Raw genomic sequence first — 27143 nt, forward strand, 5'->3', positions numbered from 1 at the left:
TTTTGGAATAAGGCTGTAATAAAAAAAAATGTGAAAAAAAAGTTAAGCGCTCTCAATGTATTCACATTGTTTCACTTGTCCACATTTTTTTATGTTACAGCCTTATTCCAAAATGGAATAATTGTCCTCAAAATTCTACACACAATACCCCATAATGACAATGCAAAAAGGTTTTTTTTGGTTTTTTTTTTAATAAATGTGCAATTAAAGAAAAGAAAAATCCACATTGTCATTGAGTGTGTAGAATTTTTAGGATATAAAATACTTTATTCCATTTTGGAATAAGGCTGGAATTTTAAAAAAAATATGGAAAAAAAGTGAAGCGCTCTCAACGTATTCACATTGTTTCACTTGTCCACATTTTGTTATGTTACAGCCTTATTCCAAAATGGAATACATTCATTTTTGTCCTCAAAATTCTACACACAATACCCCAAAATGACAATGCAAAAAGGTATTTTTTTTAATTTTTTTTAAATGAAAGTGATATTAAAAAAAAGATAAAGTTACATTGTCATTGTGTGTGTAGAATTTTGAGGATATAAAATAATTAATTAAATTTTGGAATGAGGCTGTGAAAAAAAAGTTAAGCGCTCTCAATGTTTTCACATTGTTTCACTTGTCCACATTTTGTTATGTTACAGCCTTATTCCAAAATGGAATAATTGTCCTTAAAATTCTACACACAATGCCCCATAATAACAATGCAAAAAGTTTGTATTTTTTATAGTTTTTAAATAAATGTGCAATTTAAAAAAAAGAAAAATTCACATTGTCATTGTGTGTGTAGAATTTTTTAGGATATAAAATAATTGATTCCATTTTGGAATAAGGCTGTAATAAAAAAATGTGTTCACTTCTCCACATTTTGTTATGTTACAGCCTTATTCCAAAATGGAATAATTGTCCTCAAAATTTTACACACAATACCCCATAATGACAATGCAAAAATGTATTTATTTTTTTAAAATAAATGTGCAATTAAAAAAAGGAAAATTCAAATTGTCATTGTGTGTGTAGAATGTTTAAGATATAAGATAATTTATTCCATTTTGGAATAAGGCTGGAATAAAAAAAAAATACGGAAAAAAAGTGAAGCGCTCTCAACGTATTCACATTGTTTCACTTGTCTACATTTTGTTATGTTGCAGCCTTATTTCAAAATGGAATACATTAATTTTTGTCCTCAAAATTCTACACACAATACCCCAAAATGACAATGCAAAAAGGTATTTTTTTTATTTTTTTTTAAATGAAAGTGATATTAAAAAAAGATAAATTTACATTGTCATTGTGTGTGTAGAATTTTGAGGATATAAAATAATTAATTCAATTTTGGAATGAGGCTGTGAAAAAAAAGTTAAGCGCTCTCAATGTTTTCACATTGTTTCACTTGTCCACATTTTGTTATGTTACAGCCTTATTCCAAAATGGAATAATTGTCCTTAAAATTCTACACACAATACCCCATAATAACAATGCAAAAAGTTTGTATTTTTTATAGTTTTTAAATAAATGTGCAATTTAAAAAAAAAGAAAAATTCACATTGTCATTGTGTGTGTAGAATTTTTTAGGATATAAAATAATTGATTCCATTTTGGAATAAGGCTGTAATAAAAAAAAATGTGTTCACTTCTCCACATTTTGTTATGTTACAGCCTTATTCCAAAATGGAATAATTGTCCTCAAAATTCTACACACAATACCCCATAATGACAATGCAAAAATGTATTTATTTTTTTTAAATAAATGTGCAATCAAAAAAAGGAAAATTCGAATTGTCATTGTGTGTGTAGAATATTTAGGATATAAAATAATGTATTCCATTTTGGAATAAGGCTGGAATTTAAAAAAAAATATGGAAAAAAAGTGAAGCGCTCTCAACGTATTCACATTGTTTCACTTGTCTACATTTTGTTATGTTGCAGCCTTATTCCAAAATGGAATACATTAATTTTTGTCCTCAAAATTCTACACACAATACCCCAAAATGACAATGCAAAAAGGTATTTTTTTTATTTTTTTTAAATGAAAGTGATATTAAAAAAAAGATACATTTACATTGTCATTGTATGTGTAGAATTTTGAGGATATAAAATAATTAATTCAATTTTGGAATGAGGCTGTGAAAAAAAAGTTAAGCGCTCTCAATGTTTTCACATTGTTTCACTTGTCCACATTTTGTTATGTTACAGCCTTATTCCAAAATGGAATAATTGTCCTTAAAATTCTACACACAATACCCCATAATAACAATGCAAAAAGTTTGTATTTTTTATAGTTTTTAAATAAATGTGCAATTTAAAAAAAAGAAAAATTCACATTGTCATTGTGTGTGTAGAATTTTTTAGGATATAAAATAATTGATTCCATTTTGGAATAAGGCTGTAATAAAAAAATGTGTTCACTCCTCCACATTTTGTTATGTTACAGCCTTATTCCAAAATGGAATAATTGTCCTCAAAATTCTACACACAATACCCCATAATGACAATGCAAAAATGTTTTTTTTGTTTTTTTTTAAATAAATGTGCGATTAAAAAAAGGAAAATTCAAATTTTCATTGTGTGTAGAATTTTTAAGATATAAAATAATTTATTCCATTTTGGAATAAGGCTGTAATAAAAAAAAATGTGAAAAAAAAAGTTAAGCGCTCTCAATGTATTCACATTGTTTCACGTGTCTACATTTTGTTATGTTACAGCCTTATTCCAAAATGGAATAATTGTCCTTAAAATTCTACACACAATACCCCATAATGACAATGCAAAAAGGTTTTTTTTGTTTTTTTTTAAATAAATGTGCAATTAAAGAAAAGAAAAATCCACATTGTCATTGAGTGTGTAGAATTTTTAGGATATAAAATACGTTATTCCATTTTGGAATAAGGCTGTAATAAAAAAATGTGTTCACTTCTCCACATTTTGTTATGTTACAGCCTTATTCCAAAATGGAATAATTGTCCTCAAAATTTTACACACAATACCCCATAATGACAATGCAAAAATGTATTTATTTTTTTAAAATAAATGTGCAATTAAAAAAAGGAAAATTCAAATTGTCATTGTGTGTGTAGAATGTTTAGGATATAAAATAATTTATTCCATTTTGGAATAAGGCTGGAATAAAAAAAAAATGTGGAAAAAAAGTGAATCGCTCTCAACGTATTCACATTGTTTCACTTCTCTACATTTTGTTATGTTGCAGCCTTATTCCAAAATGGAATACATTCATTTTTGTCCTCAAAATTCTACACACAATACCCCAAAATGACAATGCAAAAAGGTATTTTTTTTTTTTTTTTTAAATGAAAGTGATATTAAAAAAAAGATAAATTTACATTGTCATTGTGTGTGTAGAATTTTGAGGATATAAAATAATTAATTCAATTTTGGAATGAGGCTGTGAAAAAAAAGTTAAGCGCTCTCAATGTTTTCACATTGTTTCACTTGTCCACATTTTGTTATGTTACAGCCTTATTCCAAAATGGAATAATTGTCCTTAAAATTGTACACACAATACCCCATAATAACAATGCTAAAAGTTTGTATTTTTTATAGTTTTTAAATAAATGTGCAATTTAAAAAAAAGAAAAATTCACATTGTCATTGTGTGTGTAGAATTTTTTAGGATATAAAATAATTGATTCCATTTTGGAATAAGGCTGTAATAAAAAAAATGTGTTCACTCCTCCACATTTTGTTATGTTACAGCCTTATTCCAAAATGGAATAATTGTCCTCAAAATTCTACACACAATACCCCATAATGACAATGCAAAAATGTTTTTTTTGTTTTTTTTTAAATAAATGTGCAATTAAAAAAAGGAAAATTCAAATTGTCATTGTGTGTGTAGAATTTTTAAGATATAAAATAATTTATTCCATTTTGGAATAAGGCTGTAATAAAAAAAAATGTGAAAAAAAAAGTTAAGCGCTCTCGATGTATTCACATTGTTTCACGTGTCTACATTTTGTTATGTTACAGCCTTATTCCAAAATGGAATAATTGTCCTTAAAATTCTACACACAATACCCCATAATGACAATGCAAAAAGTTTTTTTTTGTTTTTTTTTAAATAAATGTGCAATTAAAGAAAATAAAAATCCACATTGTCATTGAGTGTGTAGAATTTTTAGGATATAAAATACTTTATTCCATTTTGGAATAAGGCTGTAATTAAAAAAAATGTGGAAAAAAAGTTAAGCGCTATCAATGTATTCACATTGTTTCACTTGTCCACATTTTGTTATGTTACAGCCTTATTCCAAAATGGAATACATTCATTTTTGTCCTCAAAATTCTACATACAATACCCCAAAAGTTTTGTTTTGTTGTTTTTTTTAAAATAAATTTGCAGTTAAAAAAAAAAATCACATCCTCATTGTGTGTGTAGAATTTGTAAGATATAAAATAATGTATTCCATTTTGGAATAAGGCTGTAATAAAAATATGTGGAAAAAAAAGTTAAGCACTCTCAATGTATTCACATTGTTTCACTTGTCCACATTTTGTTATGTTACAGCCTTATTCCAAAATGGAATAATCGTCCTCAAAATTCTACACACAATACCCCATAATGACAATGCAAAAATGTTTTTTTTGTTTTTTTTTAAAATAAATGTGCAATTAAAAAAAGGAAAATTCAAATTGTCATTGTGTGTGTAGAATTTTTAAGATATAAAATAATGTATTCCATTTTGGAATAAGGCTGTAATAAAAAATACATTGTTTCACGTGTCTACATTTTGTTATGTTACAGCCTTATTCCAAAATGGAATAATTGTCCTTAAAATTCTACACACAATACCCCATAATAACAATGCAAAAAGTTTGTATTTTTTATAGTTTTTAAATAAATGTGCAATTTAAAAAAAAGAAAAATTCACATTGTTATTGTGTGTGTAGAATTTTTTAGGATATAAAATAATTGATTCCATTTTGGAATAAGGCTGTAATAAAAAAATTTGTTCACTCCTCCACATTTTGTTATGTTACAGCCTTATTCCAAAATGGAATAATTGTCCTCAAAATTCTACACACAATACCCCATAATGACAATGCAAAAATGTTTTTTTTGTTTTTTTTTAAATAAATGTGCAATTAAAAAAAAGGAAAATTCAAATTGTCATTGTGTGTGTAGAATTGTTAAGATATAAAATAATTTATTCCATTTTGGAATAAGGCTGTAATAAAAAAAAATGTGAAAAAAAAAGTTAAGCGCTCTCAATGTATTCACATTGTTTTACGTGTCTACATGTTGTTATGTTACAGCCTTATTCCAAAATGGAATAATTGTCCTTAAAATTCTACACACAATACCCCATAATGACAATGCAAAAAGTTTTTTTTTGTATTTTTTTAAATAAATGTGCAATTAAAGAAAAGACAAATCCACATTGTCATTGAGTGTGTAGAATTTTTAGGATATAAAATACTTTATTCCATTTTGGAATAAGGCTGTAATTTAAAAAAATGTGGAAAAAAAGTTAAGCGCTATCAATGTATTCACATTGTTTCACTTGTCCACATTTTGTTATGTTACAGCCTTATTCCAAAATGGAATACATTCATTTTTGTCCTCAAAATTCTACATACAATACCCCAAAAGTTTTTTTTGTTTGTTTTTTTTTAATAAATTTGCAGTTAAAAAAAAAATTCACATTCTCATTGTGTGTGTAGAATTTGTAAGATATAAAATAATGTATTCCATTTTGGAATAAGGCTGTAATAAAAATATGTGGGAAAAAAAGTTAAGCACTCTCAATGTATTCGCATTGTTTCACTTGTCCACATTTTGTTATGTTACAGCCTTATTCCAAAATGGAATAATCGTCCTTAAAATTCTACACACAATACCCCATTATGACAATGCAAAAAAGTATATATATATATATGTTTTTTTAAAATGTGAAATTAAAAAAAAGAAAAATTCACATTGTCATTGTGTGTGTAGAATTTTGAGGACAAAAATGAATGTATTCCATTTTGGAATAAGGCTGTAATAAAAAAATGTGGACAAGTGAAACAATGTGAATACATTGAGAGCGCTTAACTTTTTTTTTCCACATTTCTTCTATTTACAGCCTTATTCCAAAATGGAATAAATTATTTTATATCCTAAAAATTCTACACACACAATGACAATGTGAATTTTTTTTTTTTGTAATTGCACATTTATTTAAAAAAAAAAAAAAACGTTTGGGGGTATTGTATGTAGAATTTTGAGGACAAAAATGAATGTATTCCATTTTGGAATAAGGCTGTAACATAACAAAATGTAGACAAGCGCTTGAGAGCGCTTAACTTTTTTTTCTCCAAATTTTTTTATTACAGCCTTATTCCAAAATGGAATAAATAATTTTAAATCCTAAAAATTCTACACACAATACCCCATAATGACCATGCAAAAAGGTAGTTAAAAAAAAAAAAGTTTGCAATAAAATAAAAATTGCGTGTAAATCTTTTAGGATATAAAATACTATCTGTTTCTTGATTATAATTGTACAATGTTTATATTTTGGATTGTAGTTTTGAAATGAAACTATAATAATAAACATGGTAACAAAAGTGCTTTTGGTGTGGCGTTTCAGGAGAAGTGTCACCAGTACTGGCCAGCCGAGCGCTCGGCCAGGTACCAGTACTTTGTGGTGGACCCCATGGCCGAGTACAACATGCCCCAGTACATCCTGCGGGAGTTCAAAGTAACAGATGCCAGGGTGCGTTCCTCGTTCTTCCCATTCTCTTTATCCAAAGAGCAGTGTTGACATCACCTTGACTGTGTTCCCGATCTGGCAGGGCCATGACGCCTCATTTGTGTGTGAAGGGGTGTGAGACAACGTTTGTGTGTGAAGGTGTGTGTGTGTGTGTGTGTCTGTGTGTGAAGGGGTGTGAGACAACGTTTGTGTGTGAAGGTGTGTGTGTGTGTGTGTGTCTGTGTGTGAAGGGGTGTGTGACAACGTTTGTGTGTGAAGGTGTGTGTGTGTGAAGGGGTGTGTGACAACGTTTGTGTGTGAAGGTGTGTGTGTGTGTGTGTGTGTGTGTGTGTGTGTGTGTGTGTGTGTGTGTGTGTGTGTGTGTGTGTGTGTGTGTGTGTGTGTGTGTGTGTGTGTGTGTGTGTGTGTGTGTGTGTGTGAAGGGGTGTGTGACAACGTTTGTGTGTGAAGGTGTGTGTGACAACGTTTGTGTGTGAAGGGGTGTGTGACAACGTTTGTGTGTGAAGGTGTGTGTGTGTGTGTGTGTGTGTGTGTGTGTGTGTGTGTGTGTGTGTGTGTGTGTGTGTGTGTGTGTGTGTGTGTGTGTGTGTGTGTGTGTGTGTGTGTGTGTGTGTGTGTGTGTGTGAAGGGGTGTGTGACAATGTTTGTGTTGAAGGGGTGTGTGACAACGTTTGTGTTGAAGGGGTGTGTGACACTGTTTGTGTGTGAAGGGGTGTGTGACAACGTATGTGTGTGAAGGGATGTGTGACAATGTTTGTGTTGAAGGGGTGTGTGACAACGTTTGTGTGTGAAGGGGTGTGTGACAACGTTTGTGTGAGAAGGGGTGTGTGACAACGTTTGTGTGTGTGACAATGTCTGTGTGTGAAGGGGTGTGTGACTACGTTTGTGTGTGAAGGGGTGTGTGACAACGTTTGCGTGTGAAGGGGTGTGTGACGTTTGCGTGTGAAGGGGTGTGTGATCATGTTTGGGTGTGTGACAACGTTTGGGTGTGTGACAACGTTTGTGTGTGAAGGGGTGTGTGACAACGTTTGTGTGTGAGAAGGGGTGTGTGACAATGTTAGTGTTGAAGGGGTGTGTGAACGTTTGTGTGTGAAGGGGTGTGTGACAACGTTAGTGTTGAAGGGGTGTGTGACAACGTTTGTGTTGAAGGGGTGTGTGACAACGTTTGTGTGTGAAGGGGTGTGTGAGAACGTTTGTGTGTGAAGGGGTGTGTGACAACGTTTGTGTGTGAAGGGGTGTGTGACAAAGTTAGTGTTGAAGGGGTGTGTGACAACGTTTGTGTTGAAGGGGTGTGTGACAACATTAGTGTGTGAAGGGGTGTGTGACAACGTATGTGTGTGAAGGGGTGTGTGGCAATGTTTGTGTTGAAGGGGTGTGTGACAACATTAGTGTGTGAAGGGGTGTGTGACAACGTTTGTGTGTGAAGGGGTGTGTGACAACGTTAGTGTTGAAGGGGTGTGTGACAACGTTTGTGTTGAAAGGGTGTGTGACAACATTAGTGTGTGAAGGGGTGTGTGACAACGTATGTGTGTGAAGGGGTGTGTGACAATGTTTGTGTTGAAGGGGTGTGTGACAACATTAGTGTGTGAAGGGGTGTGTGACAACGTTTGTGTGTGAAGGGGTGTGTGACAACGTTTGTGTTGAAGGGGTGTGTGACAACGTTAGTGTGTGAAGGGGTGTGTGACAACGTTTGTGTGTGTGACTACGTTTGTGTGTGAAGGAGTGTGTGACTACGTTTGTGTGTGAATGGGTGTGTGACACCGTTTGTGTGTGAAGGGGTGTGTGACGTTTGCGTGTGAAGGCGTGTGTGACAACGTTTGGGTGTGTGACAACGTTTGTGTGTGAAGGGGTGTGTGACAACGTTTGTGTGTGAAGGGGTGTGTGACAATGTTAGTTTTGAAGGGGTGTGTGAACGTTTGTGTGTGAAGGGGTGTGTGACAACGTTAGTGTTGAATGGGTGTGTGACAACGTTTGTGTTGAAGGGGTGTGTGACAACGTTTGTGTTGAAGGGGTGTGTGACAACGTTTGTGTGTGAAGGGGTGTGTGACAACGTTTGTGTGTGACAACGTTTGCGTGTGAAGGTGTGTGACAACGTTTGTGTGTGAAGGGGTGTGTGACAATGTTAGTGTTGAAAGGGTGTGTGACTACGTTTGTGTGTGAAGGGGTGTGTGACAACGTTTGCGTGTGAAGGGGTGTGTGACAACGTTTGCATGTGAAGGGGTGTGTGACGTTTGTGTGTGAAGGGGTGTGTGACAATGTTAGTGTTGAAGGGGTGTGTGACAATGTTTGTGTGTGAAGGGGTGTGTGACAACGTTAGTGTTGAAGGGGTGTGTGACAACATTTGTGTTGAAGGGGTGTGTGACAACATTAGTGTGTGAAGGGGTGTGTGACAACGTATGTGTGTGAAGGGGTGTGTGACAATGTTTGTGTTGAAGGGGTGTGTGACAACATTAGTGTGTGAAGGGGTTTGTGACAACGTTTGTGTGTGAAGGGGTGTGTGGCAACGTTTGTGTGTGACGGGTGTGTGACAATGTTAGTGTTGAAGGGGTGTGTGAAAGTTTGTGTGTGAAGGGATGTGTGACAACGTTAGTGTTGAAGGGGTGTGTGACAACGTTTGTGTTGAAGGGGTGTGTGACAACGTTTGTGTGTGAAGGGGTGTGTGACAACCTTTGTGTGTGAAGGGGTGTGTGACAATGTTAGTGTTGAAGGGGTGTGTGACAACGTTTGTGTGTGAAGGGGTGTGTGACAACGTTAGTGTTGAAGGGTTGTGTGACAACGTTTGTGTTGAAGGGGTGTGTGACAACATTAGTGTGTGAAGGGGTGTGTGACAACGTATGTGTGTGAAGGGGTGTGTGACAATGTTTGTGTTGAAGGGGTGTGTGACAACATTAGTGTGTGAAGGGGTGTGTGACAACGTTTGTGTGTGAAAGGGTGTGTGAAAACGTTTGTGTGAAGGGGTGTGTGACAACGTTTGTGCGTGTGACATTTTTTGTGTGTGAAGGGGTGTGTGACTACGTTTGTGTATGAATGGGTGTGTGACAATGTTTGCGTGTGAAGGGGTGTGTGACGTTTGCGTGTGAAGGGATGTCTGACAACGTTTGCATGTGACGGGGTGTGTGACAACGTTTGGGTGTGTGACAACGTTTGTGTGTGAAGGGGTGTGTGACAATGTTAGTGTTGAAGGGGTGTGTGATCATTTGTGTGTGAAGGGATGTGTGACAACGTTAGTGTTGAAGGGGTGTGTGAGAACGTTTGTGTTGAAGGGGTGTGTGACAACGTTTATGTGTGAAGGGGTGTTTGACAACGTTTGTGTGTGAAGGGGTGTGTGACAATGTTTGTGTGTGACAACGTTTGCGTGTGAAGGTGTGTGACAACGTTTGCGTGTGAAGGGGTGTGTGACAATGTTAGTGTTGAAAGGGTGTGTGACTACGTTTGTGTGTGAAGGGGTGTGTGACAACGTTTGCGTGTGAAGGGGTGTGTGACAACGTTTGCATGTGAAGGGGTGTGTGACAACGTTTCTGTGTGAAGGGCTGTGTGACAATGTTAGTGTTGAAGGGGTGTGTGACAACGTTTGTGTGTGAAGGGGTGTGTGACAACGTTAGTGTTGAAGGGGTGTGTGACAACGTTTGTGTTGAAGGGGTGTGTGACAACATTAGTGTGTGAAGGGGTGTGTGACGACGTATGTGTGTGAAGGGGTGTGTGACAATGTTTGTGTTGAAGGGGTGTGTGACAACATTAGTGTGTGAAGGGGTTTGTGACAACGTTTGTGTGTGAAGGGGTGTGTGACAACGTTTGTGTTGAAGGGGTGTGTGACAACGTTAGTGTGTGAAGGGGTGTGTGACAACGTTTGTGTGTGTGACGTTTGTGTGTGAAGGGGTGTGTGACTACATTTGTGTGTGAAGGGGTGTGTGAGAACGTTTACGTGTGAAGGGGTGTGTGACGTTTGCGTGTGAAGGGGTGTGTGACAACGTTTGCGTGTGAAGGGGTGTGTGACAACGTTTGCGTGTGAAGGGGTGTGACAACGTTTTTGTGTGAAGGGGTGTGTGACAATGTTATTGTTGAAGGGGTTTGTGAACGTTTGTGTGTGAAGGGGTGTGTGACAACGTTAGTGTTGAAGGGGTGTGTGACAACGTTTGTGTTGAAGGGGTGTGTGACAACGTTTGTGTGTGAAGGGGTGTGTGACAAACGTGTGTGTGTGTGACAACGTTTGTGTGTGAAGGGGTGTGTGACAACGTTTGTATTTGAAGGGGTGTGTGACAACGTTTGTGTGTGAAGGGGTGTGTGACAGCGTGTGTGTGTGTGTGTGCCATCATAGATCATTCCAGTTAAGGCAGACGCCACATTGACAGATGTTGTATTGATCTCCATTAGAGGGAGTCAGGCAGGCTGAGCGGGGGAGAAAAGATGTAATTGCCTCCAGAGTGGCGGACAATAGCCTCCAGAGTGGCAGACAATAGCCTCCAGAGTGGCAGACAATAGCCTCCAGAGTGGCAGACAATAGCCTCCAGACTGGCGGACAATAGCCTCCAGAGTGGCGGACAATAGCCTCCAGAGTGGCAGACAATAGCCTCCAGAGTGGCAGACAATAGCCTCCAGAGTGGCAGACAATAGCCTCCAGACTGGCGGACAATAGCCTCCAGAGTGGCAGACAATAGCCTCCAGACTGGCGGACAATAGCCTCCAGAGTGGCGGACGATAGCCTCCAGAGTGGCAGACAATAGCCTCCAGATTGGCGGACAATAGTCTCCAGAGTGGCAGACAATAGCTACAGCGGGAAGTTAACCACCGCCGCTGATCCAGGGTCAGATAACTGTTTTGATTAGAGGGGTAATTGTTTGTGTGAGCAGTCTGTGTGACATCACACACATCAAGTAGCGTGTACTATTATGAGTGGGCGTATAAAGTCAGTAAATATGTCCCTGGACACATGAGGACTTTGAATATGACCAATGTATGATCCTGTAAATACTTGGTATCATCGGATCGATACCTAAATGTGTGGTATCATCCAAAACTAATGTCAAGTATCAAAGAAGAGAAGAATAAGTGATTATTACGTTTGAACAGAAGTGTAGATAGAACATGTTAAAATAGAAAATAAGCAGATATTAACAGTAAATGAACAAGTAAATTAATAATCCATTTTTTTACAGTTTGTCCCTCATAATGTGTACAAAATAATAGGTTTATAAATGACACAATATGTTACTGCATACGTCAGTGTGTGTGTGTATGCGTGTGTGTATGCGTGCGTGTGAGTGTGCGTGTGTGTGCGTGTGTGCGCTAGTGTGTGTGTGTGCGCTAGTGTGTGTGTGTGTGCGCTAGTGTGTGTGTGTGCGTGTGTGTGTGTCTGTATCTGTGCGTGTGTGTGTGTGTGCGTGCCTGCGTGTGTGTGTGTGTGTGCGCGCGTGTTTGTGTGCGTGTGTGTATGTGTGTGTTTGTGAGTGTGTGTGTGTGTGTGTGTGTGTGTGTGTGTGTGTGTGTGTGTGTGTGTGTGTGTGTGTGTGTGTGTGTGTACGTGTGCGTGTGTGTGTACGTGTGTGTGTGCATGCATGCGCGTGTGTGTGTGTGTCACAATGTAAACAAATATTGTAAATCATATTTGAAAAAGACATCCCAGGTCAGAGTCTGACTCAGGTAGTTTTTAGTTCCATGACCAGGTTCTTTGTGCTCCTTCAGGACGGGCAGTCCCGAACAGTCCGCCAGTTCCAGTTCACCGACTGGCCCGAGCAAGGTGTGCCCAAGTCGGGCGAGGGCTTCATCGACTTCATCGGCCAGGTGCACAAAACCAAGGAGCAGTTTGGCCAGGATGGACCAATCAGCGTTCACTGCAGGTAAGACCTCGGCTCAGGTCCGGTCAGGTCCCGGCGGGGACTCTGAGCTCCCAACGCCGTGTTGCTTTGTCCGCAGTGCCGGCGTGGGTCGCACGGGGGTCTTCATCACGCTGAGCATAGTGCTGGAGAGGATGCGCTACGAAGGGGCGGTGGACATCTTCCAGACTGTCAAGATGCTGCGGACACAGAGACCCGCCATGGTGCAGACCGAGGTACGCCTTCTTTTATCAGGCACATTCTCACTACAAGTCACCATTTTTACGGTAGGAAGGGGATTCATATGGGTTGCGGTTTACCTGACACATGAAACATGATCAATTTTTATTTTTATTTTTTTAAATTTTATTTTATTTTATTTTATTTTTATTTTTTTTATTATTATTTATTTTTTTTAAATGTTTTATTTTTTTTATTTTTTTTTTACCTTTATTTACGAACCCCGTTTCCATATGAGTTGGGAAATTGTGTTAGATGTAAATATAAACGGAATACAATGATTTGCAAATCCTTTTCAAGCCATATTCAGTTGAATGCACTACAAAGACAACATATTTGATGTTCAAACTCGTAAACTTTATTTTTGTTTTGCAAATAGTAATTAACTTAGAATTTCATGGCTGCAACACGTGCCAAAGTAGTTGGGAAAGGGCATGTTCACCACTGTGTTACATGGCCTTTCCTTTTAACAACACTCAGTAAACGATTGGGAACTGAGGAAACTAATTGTTGAAGCTTTGAAAGTGGAATTCTTTCCCATTCTTGTTTTATGTAGAGCTTCAGTCGTTCAACAGTCCGGGGTCTCCGCTGTCGTATTTTATGCTTCATAATGCACCACACATTTTCAATGGGAGACAGGTCTGGACTGCAGGCGGGCCAGGAAAGTACCTGCACTCTTTTTTTACGAAGCCATGCTCTTGTAACACGTGCTGAATGTGGCTTGGCATTGTCTTGCTGAAATAAGCAGGGGCGTCCATGAAAAAGACGGCGCTTAGATGGCAACATATGTTGCTCCAAAATCTGTATGTACCTTTCAGCATTAATGGTGCCTTCACAGATGTGTAAGTTACCCATGTCTTGGGCACTAATACACCCCCATACCATCACACATGCTGCCTTTTACACTTTGCGTCCATAACAGTCTGGATGGTTCGCTTCCCCTTTGGTCCGGAGGACACAATGTCGAATATTTCCAAAAACAATTTGAAATGTGGACTCGTCAGACCACAGAACACTTTTCCACTTTGCATGAGTCCATCTTAGATGATCTCGGGCCCAGAGAAGCCGGCGGTGTTTCTGGGTGTTGTTGATAAATGGCTTTCGCTTTGCATAGTAGAGCTTTAACTTGCACTTACAGATGTAGCGACCAACTGTAGTTACTGACAGTGGTTCTCTGAAGTGTTCCTGAGCCCATGTGGTGATATCCTTTAGAGATTGATGTTGGTTTTTGATACAGTGCCGTCTGAGGGATGGAAGGTCACGCTCATTCAATGTTGGTTTCCGGCCATGCTGCTTACGTGGAGTGATTTCTCCAGATTCTCTGAACCTTTTGATGATATTACGGACCGTAGATGTTGAAATCCCTAAATTTCTTGCAATTGCACTTTGAGAAACGTTCTTAAACTGTTCAACAATTTGCTCACGCAGTTGTGGACAAAGTGGTGACCCTCGCCCCATCCTTTCTTGTGAAAGACTGAGCATTTTTTGGGAAGCTGTTTTTATACCCAATCATGGCACCCACCTGTTCCCAATTAGCCTGCACACCTGTGGGATGTTCCAAATAAGTGTTTGATGAGCATTCCTCAACTTTATCAGTATTTATTGCCACCTTTCCCAACTTCTTTGTCACATGTTGCTGCCATCAAATTCTAAAGTTAATGATTATTTGCAAAAAAAAAAAATGTTTATCAGTTTGAACATCAAATATGTTGTCTTTGTAGCATATTCAACTGAATATGGGTTGAAAAGGATTTGCAAATCATTGTATTCCGTTTATATTTACATCTAACACCATTTCCTAACTCATATGGAAACGGCGTTTGTATATACATATATATATATATATATATATATATATATATATATATATATATATATATATATATATATATATATATATATATATGCGTGTGTGTGTGTGTGTGTGTGTGTGTGTGTGTGTGTGTGTGTGCGTGTGTGTGTGTGTATGTGTGTGTGTGTGTGTGTGTGTGTGTGTGTGTGTGTATATATGTATATACATATATATATAAATTATCGGTATCGTTTTTTTTTATTATCGGTATCGTTTTCCTTTTTTTTATTTTTTTTTTATTTATTTTTTTTTAATTAAATCAACATAAAAAACACAAGATACACTTACAATTAGTGCACCAACCCAAAAAACCTCCCTCCCTCATTCACACAAAAGGGTTGTTTCTTTCTGTTATTAATATTCTGCTTCCTACATTATATATCAATATATATCAATACAGTCTGCAAGGGATACGGTCCGTAAGCACACATGATTGTGCGTGCTGCTGCTCCACTAATAGTACTAACCTTTAACACTTCATTTTACTCATTTTCATTCATTACTAGTTTCTATGCAACTGTTTTTATATTGTTTTACTTTCTTTTTTATTCAAGAAAATGTTTTTAATTTATTTATCTTATTTTATTTTATTTAAAAATTTTTTAAAGTACCTTATCGTCACCATACCTGGTTGTCCAAATTAGGCATAATAATGTGTTAATTCCACGACTGTATATATCGGTTGATATCGGTATCGTTGATATCGGTATCGGTTGATATCGGTATCGGTAATTAAAGAGTTGGACAATATCGGAATATCGGATATCGGCAAAAAGCCATTATCGGACATCCCTAATATATATATATATATATATATATATATATATATATATATATATATATATATATATATATATATATATATATATATATATATATATATATATATATATATATATATATATATATATATATATATTTATATACACACACAGCTAAGAGACACTGAGAGTAACAAGCGGGTAGAAAATTGATTTTAAAAATTTTGTTTCTGTTTTTTTTAACTCGGGAGTTCCTGTGGGCCAGAATTTTTTTAACGCTGGCGGGCCGGGTCTGGCCAGCGGGCCGTAGTTTGGGGACCCCTGTTCTATTGCAATAATAAGCAGCATAAGTACGTCTGTCCAAACACGGAAGTGTTGCCTCCATTCTCCTATCTTTAACACTTAGCTCCGCCCACTGCAAACTATGACACAACGAATGGCTGTTGCGACATCCAGTGGCCACATTGAGAACAGCAGCCTCTCATAACACTCATTCTTGTCTTGGCTGCAGGACGAGTACCAGTTCTGCTACCAGGCCGCCCTGGAGTATTTGGGTAGCTTCGACCACTATGCAACATAAGCCAAGACATGACGGGCACCAAGGATGTCAAACACCAACCAGGACTTTCAAAAAAAGAAGAAAAAAAAGAAATAACAACAACAACAAATCCGTGCTCGACCCTCCATGTGTAATCATATCTTACCTCAGTGTTCCAGTGTGAAGGGCGTATATTCATGCATACTGTACGTGAGTGACGGGCGTATATTCATGCATACTGTACGTGAGTGACGGGCGTATATTCATGCATACTGTACGTGAGTGACGGGCGTATATTCATGCATACTGTACGTGAGTGAAGGGCGTATAATCATGCATACTGTACGTGAGTGAAGGGCGTATAATCATGCATACTGTACGTGAGTGACGGGCGTATATTCATGCATACTGTACGTGAGTGACGGGCGTATAATCATGCATACTGTACGTGAGTCACGGGCGTATAATCATGCATACTGTACGTGAGTGAAGGGCGTATAATCATGCATACTGTACGTGAGTGAAGGGCGTATAATCATGCATACTGTACGTGAGTGACGGGCGTATAATCATGCATACTGTACGTGAGTGACTGGCGTATAAAAATGCATACTGTACGTGAGTGAAGGGCGTATATTCATGCATACTGTACGTGAGGGACGATGCGTATATTCATGCATACTGTACGTGAGTGAAGGGCGTATAATCATGCATACTGTACGTGAGTGACGGGCGTATATTCATGCATACTGTACGTGAGTGAAGGGCGTATAATCATGCATACTGTACGTGAGTGAAGGGCGTATAATCATGCATACTGTACGTGAGTGACGGGCGTATATTCATGCATACTGTATGTGAGTGAAGGGCGTAAAATCATGCATACTGTACGTGAGTCACGGGCGTATAATCATGCATACTGTACGTGAGTGACGGGCGTATATTCATGCATACTGTACGTGAGTGACAGGCGTATAATCATGCATACTGTACGTGAGTGACGGGCGTATATTCATGCATACTGTACGTGAGTGACGGGCGTATAATCATGCATACTGTACGTGAGTGAAGGGTGTATAATCATGCATACTGTACGTGAGTGACGGGCGTATAATCATGCATACTGTACGTGAGTGACGAGCGTATAGTCATGCATACTGTACGTGAGTGAAGGGCGTATAATCATGCATACTGTGCGTGAGTGACGGGCGTATAATCATGCATACTGTACGTGAGTGAAGGGCGTATAATCATGCATACTGTACGTGAGTGACGGGCGTATAATCATGCATACTGTACGTGAGTGACGGGCGTATATTCATGCATATACTGTATGTGAGTGAAGGGCGTATAATGAAGGGCGTATATTCATGCATACTGTACGTGAGTGACGGGCGTACATTCATGCATACTGTACGTGAGTGACGGGCGTATATTCATGCATACTGTACGTGAGTGACAGGCGTGTATATTCATGTGTCGTGGTCCGCTATCTCCAATATGAACAAGTCAAATAGAGGAAGAGGATTTGTGTAGAAATGCTAAAAAAAAACACAAAGAGCCTGGATATTTGCTGCACCCTTAACGGGCCTTTTTACCCTGGACTTTGTACCTACTGGTCTGGTGTGCTCCCCACTGGTCTGGTGTGCTCCCCACTGGTCTGGTGTGCTCCCCACTGGTCTGGTGTCCTCCCCGCTGGTCTGGTGTGCTCCCCACTGGTCTGGTGTGCTCCCTACTGGTCTGGTGTCATCCCTACTGGTGTCATTTTTCGCGAGGTCTCCTCTTAAGGGGGCCGGCGTGAGGACCACCCGCCCCCCGCAGGAGACCCAAGATGCACAGGTGCCAATCAACTATGGCCTCCGCGGCTAAACATGGATTGAGTCGGAATATTCCGGCGCTTTTTTGACCACGCTTGCTTTGCTGGACTTGGCTTGTAATCGCTCCTTCGTCCTCCTCTTCTTTTTTGAGGCCGGGCCCACCGCCTGGGCTCCAAATGGTGGCTTATTGACAGGCTGGCTCACGAAAGACTTCTCCTTTTATTTGATTTATTGTTGTTATTGTCATTGCCTTACGCTGGTTTGAGTTCCAACACGCCGCTTTGCTCACACGGTCACACCACTTACCTTTACGACGTGAAAAAGAAGAAGAAGAAGAAGAAAGCCCCTTCCCAAAGCCAGCTTACTTGAAGTCCACCACATGGCGATTAATCAATACCGTAATGACCCGAATATAAGTCAACCATCCCATTTATAGCTGTTTTTTAATTACTTCCTTGATTGTGCAACAGTTTTGTTTTTTGTTTTTTAACCCGAGGGTTGTGTGAGTGACAGGAAGAAAAGCTCTGATGCGCTTCGGGGCATGCATGGACCCCAAATAATGATTCTTTAACTTTGTTTTACCAAAATTGTCTCTCCAAGTACCACCGTAATGAGCAACATTCAAATACAGTAGCGTAGTAGACCTTGGTACTCATTAAAAAAAACAAGGTAGATGTTTTATTTAACGGGTATAGTCAACGTTCCCTCTAAGGTGCGCGTCTACAAAATAAAATCCAATCTGAACTACAAACAAAATAAACATAACTATTTAATCTGTAGGATTTTGCAATGCGACTGTGAGTGACAGCTGACAACGAGCCGCCCTAACAGATAAAACAATGATTGCGACGTCTTTCTAGGACATTAATTCCATCCATCAATTTCACGGAGCAAAAACGTTTTATTGTCGGTCGTAACCACAACAAAAACGTGAGTAAAAAAAAACGACTATTTAGCAAAACTGGTCATTTTGTGCCGTACAAACTGGGCCAAGACCAACTCTTTGTCATATCAGCCACTGATGCGTTTAGGGCCACGCAAAAAGTGGGACAACTCCAACACTACACATAAAGTGTAAATGCCAGGTTATTTTTAAGAATGTTAATTTACGGATATTAATCATGAAATGCTCATAAAAAGATATATTTTACAGACAAAGTTACAGGAATGTATACACTCTATCCCATGCTTACATCTCATTGTGCAACATGAGAATGTTTTAAGGGGAATTAAATGAGATCTCTGAAAGGGGTACACATTCTTCCCAAAGTAAGATCCCCACCCAGACACGCGCACGAAAAACAAGATTTTGTTTATTTTAATCGTAAATCATGTAAATTAGAAAATAATCTCATGAAAATGACTGCTGTCATTTGAGTATCATAATAAAACAATCATCGTCAACACTGTTATTGCAACGTCTTTCTAGATGCTTTAAAGAGGACATCAATTCCATCCATCACTTTTGCTGAGCAAAAACGTTTTATTGTCGGCCGTAACCACAACAAAAACATGAGTAAAAAAAAGACTATTTAGCAAAACTGGTCATTTTGTGCCGTACAAACTGGGCCAAGACCAACTCTTTGTCATATCAGCCACTGATGCGTTTAGGGCCACGCAAAAAGTGGGACAACTCCAACCCTACATAAAGTCTAAATGCCAGGTTATTACTAGAAATATTAATTTACGGATATTAATCATGAAATGCTCATAAAAATATATATTTTACAGACAAAGTTACAGGAATGTATACACTCTATCCCATGCTTACATCTCATTGTGCAACATGAGGATGTTTTAAGGGGAATTAAATGAGATCTCTGAAAGGGGTAGAAATTCTTCCCAAAGTAGGATCCCCACCCAGACACGCTGGTACATAGCTCATGAAAAACAAGATTTTATTTTGATCGTAATTCACGTAAATTAGGAAATAATCTCATGAAAATGACAGCTGTCATTTGAGTATCATAATAAAACAATCATTGTCAACACTGTTATTGCGACGTCTTTCTAGATGTTTTAAAGAGGACATCAATTCCGTCCATCACTTTTACGGAGCAAAAATCTTTTATCGTCGGTCGTAACCACAACAAAAACATGAGTAAAAAAGACTATTTAGCAAAACTGCTAATTTTGTGCCGTACAAACTGGGCCAAGACCAACTCTTTGTCATATCAGCCACTGATGCGTTTAGGGCCGCACAAAAAGTGGGACATCTCCAACACTACATAAAGTGTAAATGCCAGGTCATTATTAAGAATGTTAATTTACGGATATTATTCATGAAATGCTCATAAAAAAATATATTTTACAGACAAAGTTACAGGAATGTATACACTCTATCCCATGCTTACATCTCATTGTGCAACATGAGAATGTTTTAAGGGGAATTAAATGAGATCTCTGAAAGGGGTACACATTCTTCCCAAAGTAGGATCCCCACCCAGACACGCGCACGAAAAACAAGATTTTGTTTATTTTAATCGTAAATCATGTAAATTAGAAAATAATCTCATGAAAATTACTGCTGTCATTTGAGTATCATAATAAAACAATCATCGTCAACACTGTTATTGCAACGTCTTTCTAGATGCTTTAAAGAGGACATCAATTCCATCCATCACTTTTGCTGAGCAAAAAACGTTTTATTGTCGGCCGTAACCACAACAAAAACATGAGTAAAAAAAAGACTATTTAGCAAAACTGGTCATTTTGTGCCGTACAAACTGGGCCAAGACCAACTCTTTGTCATATCAGCCACTGATGTGTTTAGGGCCACGCAAAAAGTGGGACAACTCCAACCCTACATAAAGTCTAAATGCCAGGTTATTACTAGAAATATTAATTTACGGATATTAATCATGAAATGCTCATAAAAATATATATTTTACAGACAAAGTTACAGGAATGTATACACTCTATCCCATGCTTACATCTCATTGTGCAAGATGAGGATGTTTTAAGGGGAATTAAATGAGATCTCTGAAAGGGGTACACATTCTTCCCAAAGTAGGACCCCCACCCAGACACGCTGGTACATAGCTCATGAAAAACAAGATTTTGTTTATTTTAATCGTAAATTAGAAAATAATCTCATAATAAAATATTTAACTTGTTATGAAGTCAGATTTGGGACAGGTGTGGCCACAGTCTCTTCACACTGTGCTATGGAAGTTTTTGCGTTTGCTCAGACTAATGACACATTAGAGGGAACATTGGGTATATTTATTATGTTCGGCCCAAGTAACACAGTTTGAATGTAGGAACATAAAACACCGTCCGAGGGTTCTTATATTCTGCTCAATACGGTAGTCGTCCTCTTCCCCATCCACATCCCACTTCCCAATGGATCTTTCTCCTCGTGCTGGACTTTGTCAGAAGCGGCGGCGACTGAAACAAGCGTGGCAGCGTCGGCCCGAGACATGAAACGTGTACATACCCGGAGTCCTTAGCACACGATGGATGTGATGTAGTTCTTATTGTCGCAACAACGAGCCTTATCGTGTCATGTTTATTTCATGTGGTGTTTTTCTTCTTTTCAAAGATATTTATGAATCTATTTTATTACTTTTTATTTATTCATTGGCAGTATCTAGCAACTATAATCAATATGTTTACTTTTTCATGTCCATTTTTTTATTTATGTATCATTTGGGTGCTCTGTTTAATGCTTTGCTCTATGAAGTATGCCCTCTGTGTAGGGTGCTATTTGATACTGATGTCCAACTATTGGCTAGAGATGTATATTAGAGGCAGGTAGTTTAAGTTTACAATGATGCTCCCCCCCCCCCGCCCCCTCGTCCCCTGCCCCCCCCCCCACTCGACCATAGCAACAAGATGGGTGATCATAGCAACAAGGTCAAAGGGCATCAGATGTAGTTTGCTAAAGCACATTGGTAGCAAGTGTATTTTTGACAGAAGGCTCAGCTACGCACTTCTTCTTTACTCGCCCCCCCCACCCCGAGAAAAAAAAAAAAAAAAAATGTTTGAAAAATAATATGAAGTCGATGTGTGGTCTAGAAGTCTTGACAATGTGTGACATATATGGAAATATGTTATTCCTTCACTTTCTTAAGATGATAATGTTGTCAAGGGCCATCCTCCGCCACTTCTGTACTTGTTCTTTCCTTTAAAGAAAAACAACAACCTAGATGTAGATATAATATCTTGACTTTGTATTAAAAGCAGATGATTGGATATACAGCACAGCTTTGTGGTCATTGCAGTTCACCGTTTGGCCACTAGATGGAGACAAAGTAGCGGAAGTGCAAACTTGGTCAGACAGACTGAATGTTTTATGTTTCAGAAGCAGAAATACTTTAATAATCCCCGACGGGGAAATTAAGATTTTCAGCGCAATCCCATTCAAGAGCAGACAAACATTACAGGCAGACAGAACAGGATCAAACATTACGAGGAGACAGAACAGGATCAAACATTACAGGGAGACAGTTTGTGGTTAGAGTGTCCGCCAAGAGATCGGTAGGTTGTGAGTTCAAACCCCGGCCGAGTCATACCAAAGACTATAAAAAAAAAATGGGACCCATTACCCCCCTGCTTGGCACTCAGCATCAAGGGTTGGAATTGGGGGTTAAATCACCAAAAATGATTCCCGGGCGCGGCCGCCGCTGCTGCTCACTGCTCCCCTCACTTCCCAGGGGGTGATCAAGGGTGATGGGTCAAATGCAGAGAATCATTTCGCCACACCTAGTGTGTGTGTGTGTGACAATCATTGGTACTTTAACTTTAACTTGAACTTTAACAGGATCAAACATTACAGGGAGACAGAACAGGATCAAACATTACAGGGAGACAGAACAGGATCAAACATTACAGGGGGACAGAACAGGATCAAACATTACAGGCAGACAGAACAGGATCAAACATTACAGGGAGACAGAACAGGATCAAACATTACAGGGAGACAGAACAGGATCAAACAGTACAGGGAGACAGAACAGGATCAAACAATACAGGCAGACAGAACAGGATCAAACATTAAAGGGAGACAGAACAGGATCAAAAATTACAGGGAGATATACAGTAACAGGATCAAACATTGCAGGGAGACAGAACAGGAGCAAACATTACAGGCAGACAGAACAGGATCAAACATTACAGGCAGACAGAACAGGATCGAACATTACAGGGAGACAGAACAGGATCAAACATTACAGGGAGACAGAACAGGATCAAACAGTTCAGGGAGACAGAACAGGATCAAACAGCACAGGGAGACGGGACGGTGTGGCGAAGTTGGTAGAGTGGCCGTGCCAGCAATCGGAGGGTTGCTGGTTACTGGGGTTCAATCCCCACCTTCTACCATCCTAGTCACGTCCGTTGTGTCCTTGGGCAAGACACTTCACCCTTGCTCCTGATGGCTGCTGGTTAGCGCCTTGCATGGCTGCTCCCTCCATCAGTGTGTGAATGTGAATGTGTGTGTGAATGGGTGAATGTGGAAATAGTGTCAAAGCGCTTTGAGTACCTTGAAGGTAGAAAAGCGCTATACAAGTATAACCCATTTATCATGTATTTATAATTTATGAGACAGAAAAGGATTAAACAGTACAGGGAGACAGAACAGGATCAAACAGTACAGGGAGTTAGAACAGGATAAAAAAGAACAGGATCAAACAGTACAGGGAGACAGAACAGGATCAAACAGTACAGGGACACAGAACAGGATCAAACAGCACAGGAAGACAGAACAGTATCAAACATTACAGGGAGACAGAACAGGATCAAACATTACAGGGCGACAGAACAGGATCACACATTGCAGGGAGACAGAACAGGATCGCAGACGGCTCTGCCAACTTCCGGCGATCCTTACAAAAAAGGTGAGCAAACAGGTGGGGGGGGGTGAGAAAAACAAATATTCAGTCTAAGCCTGGGTCCAAGGAAAATAAAACCTTATAGCCATAGCACACATAAGCATATGTTAAGAGGGAAACATCAAAGAACACAAAGTAAATGGGTTATGGGGCGGTATAGCTCGGTTGGTAGAGTGGCCGTGCCAGCAACTTGAGGGTTCCAGGTTTGATCCCCGCTTCCGCCATCCTAGGATCAAACATTACAGGGAGACAGAACAGGATCAAACACTACAGGGAGACAGAACAGGATCAAACATTACAGGGAGACAGAACAGGATCAAACATTACAGGGAGACAGCCAAACAAGAAAAACAACAACAACAAAAATAAACATATACACTGTGGTGGCCATCTTCGGCTGGGTTGGGGGAGCAGACCCAACAAAGCAACCAAGAGAGCCTACGCCACCCTCGTGAGTATTGTCCTCCATAGTACACAATTTAACTCTCGTATATTTACAACTTTATATTATTTTTTTTCAATGTGTTACTAAATACTCATTTGTAGTATTAAAAAAAAAACAAGCCCTTCTCTCAGAATAATGGGAACTACTCGACGACGACGAAGAACACCTGCTTGACTTCGGAGCCAATTCGACAACATTTCAGGTAAGTATCTTTTCAAAATAAATTATTTTACATACGAATACAATTGATCATATCAAACGGTTTTTTTTAGAGAGATATACAGTGGTTTGGTTTCTTTCCACCATCGCATGTTTACAGTTGCACGGTTCCATCGATCACTTTTACGCAGCAAAAATGTTTTATTGTTGGCCGTAACCACAACAAAAACATGAGTAAAAAACTAGCAAAACTGGTTATTTTGTGTCATTTAGGCATTTACTTTATTTTTATTGTAAATACCAGGTTGTTACACTATGACTCCTCAATCACATGTGTGCTTATTCTACTGTCATTTATCAAGAATGTTAATTTATAAATATTAATCATGAAAAGCTGTTACTGGATTACAGCAAAACTAACAAAAATATATATTTTACAGACAGAAAGTTACAGGAATGTATACACACTATCCCATGCTTACATCTCATTGTGCAACATGTGGATGTGTTAAGGGGAATTAAATGACATCTCTGAGAGGGGTACAAATTCTTCCCAAAGTAGGACCCCCACCCAGACACCCTGGTACATAGCTCATGAAAAACAACATTTTGTTTATTTTAATTGTAAATTAGAAAATATTCTCTACTTCAACAAGCCCTACTCCCTGGATAATGGAAACTACTCGACGACGACGAAGAACACCTGCTTGATTTAGGAGCCAATTCCACAACATTTCAGGTAAGTATCTTTTCAAAATAAATTATTTTACATACAAATACAATTGATCATATCAAACGTTTTTTTTATAGAGATATACAGTGGTTTGGTTTCTTTCGAACATGCTTAAAATAAAAAGGACCATCGCATGTTTACAGTTGCACAGTTCCATCGATCACTTTTTCACAGCAAAAACGTTTTATTGTTGGCCGTAACCACAACAAAAACATGAGTAAAAAACTAGCAAAACTGGTTATTTTGTGTCATTTAGACATTTACTTTATTTTTATTGTAAATGCCAGGTTGTTACACCATGACTCCTCAATCACACGTGTGCTTATTCTACTGTCATTTATTAAGAATGTTAATTTATGAATATTAATCATGAAATGCTTTTACTAGATTACAGTAATGCTAAAAATATATATATTTTACAGACAGAAAGTTACAGGAATGTATACACTCTATCCCATGCTTACATCTCATTGTGCAACATGTGGATGTTTTAAGGGGAGTTAAATGAGATCTCTGAAAGGGGTAGAAATTCTTCCCAAAGTAGGACCCCCACCCAGACACGCTGGTACATAGCTCATGAAAAACAAGATGTTTTTGTTTATTTTAATCGTAAATTACAAAATATTCTGTACTTCAACAAGCCCTACTCCCAGAATAATGGAAACTACTCGACGACGACGAAGAACACCTGCTTGATTTAGGAGCCAATTCCACAACATTTCAGGTAAGTATCTTTTCAAAATAAATTCTTTCACATACAAATACAATTGATCATATCAAACTTTTTTTGTTGAGAGCGATATACAGTGGTTTGGTTTCTTTCGAACATGCTTAAAATAAAAAGGACCATCATATGTTTACAGTTGCACGGTTCCATCGATCATTTTACGCAGCAAAAATGTTTTATTGTTGGCCGTAACCACAACAAAAACATGAGTAAAAAACTAGCAAAACTGGTTATTTTGTGTCATTTTGGCATTTACACTTTTTTGTAAATACTAGGTGGTTACACTATGACTCCTCAATCACATGTGTGCTTATTATACTGCCATTTATTAAGAATGTTAATTTATGGATATTAATCATGAAATGCTGTTACTAGAGTACAGAAATGCGAATAAAAATATATATTTTACAGACAAAGTTACAGGAATGTATACACTCTATCCCATGCTTACATCTCATTGTGCAACATGTGGATGTTTTAAGGGGAATTAAATGAGATCTCTGAAAGGGGTACAAATTCTTCCCAAAGTAGGACCCCCACCCAGACACGCTGGTACATAGGTCATGAAAAACAAGATGTTTTTGTTTATTTTAATCCTAAATTAGAAAATATTCTCTACTTCAACAAGCCCTACTTCCAGAATAATGGAAACTACTTGACGACGACGAAGAACACCTGCTTGATTTAGGAGCCAATTCCACAACATTTCAGGTAAGTATCTTTTCAAAATAAATTATTTTACATACAAATACAATTGATCATATCAAACGTTTTTTTTATAGAGATATACAGTGGTTTGGTTTCTTTCGAACATGCTTAAAATAAAAAGGACCATCGCATGTTTACAGTTGCACAGTTCCATCGATCACTTTTTCACAGCAAAAACGTTTTATTGTTGGCCGTAACCACAACAAAAACATGAGTAAAAAACTAGCAAAACTGGTTATTTTGTGTCATTTAGACATTTACTTTATTTTTATTGTAAATGCCAGGTTGTTACACTATGACTCCTCAATCACACGTGTGCTTATTCTACTGTCATTTATTAAGAATGTTAATTTATGAATATTAATCATGAAATGCTTTTACTAGATTACAGTAATGCTAAAAATATATATATTTTACAGACCGAAAGTTACAGGAATGTATACACTCTATCCCATGCTTACATCTCATTGTGCAACATGTGAATGTTTTAAGGGGAATTAAATGAGATCTCTGAAAAGGGTACAAATTCTTCCCAAAGTAGGACCCCCACCCAGACACGCTGGTACATAGCTCATGAAAAACAAGATGTTTTTGTTTATTTTAATCGTAAATTAGAAAATGTTCTCTACTTCAACAAGCCCTACTTCCAGAATAATGGAAACTACTCGATGACAACGAAGAACACCTGCTTGACTTCGGAGCCAATTCGACAACATTTTAGCTACGTATCTTTTAAAAATAAATTATTTTGCATACGCATACAATTGATCAAATCAAATGGGTTTTTTTAGAGATACAGTAGT

At 38.1% G+C, this 27143-nt stretch overlaps 1 protein-coding gene across 1 annotated transcript in view; it reads left to right on the top strand.

The window, feature by feature from the left end:
- The window catches only part of LOC133630591 (receptor-type tyrosine-protein phosphatase S-like), a 375093-nt gene extending 353153 nt beyond the window's left edge, over positions 1 to 21940 (top strand). The window contains exons 32-35 of the mRNA XM_062022176.1: positions 6594 to 6719; positions 12396 to 12550; positions 12627 to 12762; positions 15891 to 21940. Coding sequence (XP_061878160.1) covers positions 6594 to 6719; positions 12396 to 12550; positions 12627 to 12762; positions 15891 to 15959 — 486 coding nt within the window. The 3' untranslated portion in view covers positions 15960 to 21940. The remainder of the gene's footprint in view (positions 1 to 6593; positions 6720 to 12395; positions 12551 to 12626; positions 12763 to 15890) is intronic.
- The last annotated feature ends 5203 nt before the right edge of the window (positions 21941 to 27143 follow it).

The sequence above is a fragment of the Entelurus aequoreus genome, linkage group LG16, assembly GCF_033978785.1.
Source record: "Entelurus aequoreus isolate RoL-2023_Sb linkage group LG16, RoL_Eaeq_v1.1, whole genome shotgun sequence".
NCBI lineage: Eukaryota > Metazoa > Chordata > Actinopteri > Syngnathiformes > Syngnathidae > Entelurus > Entelurus aequoreus.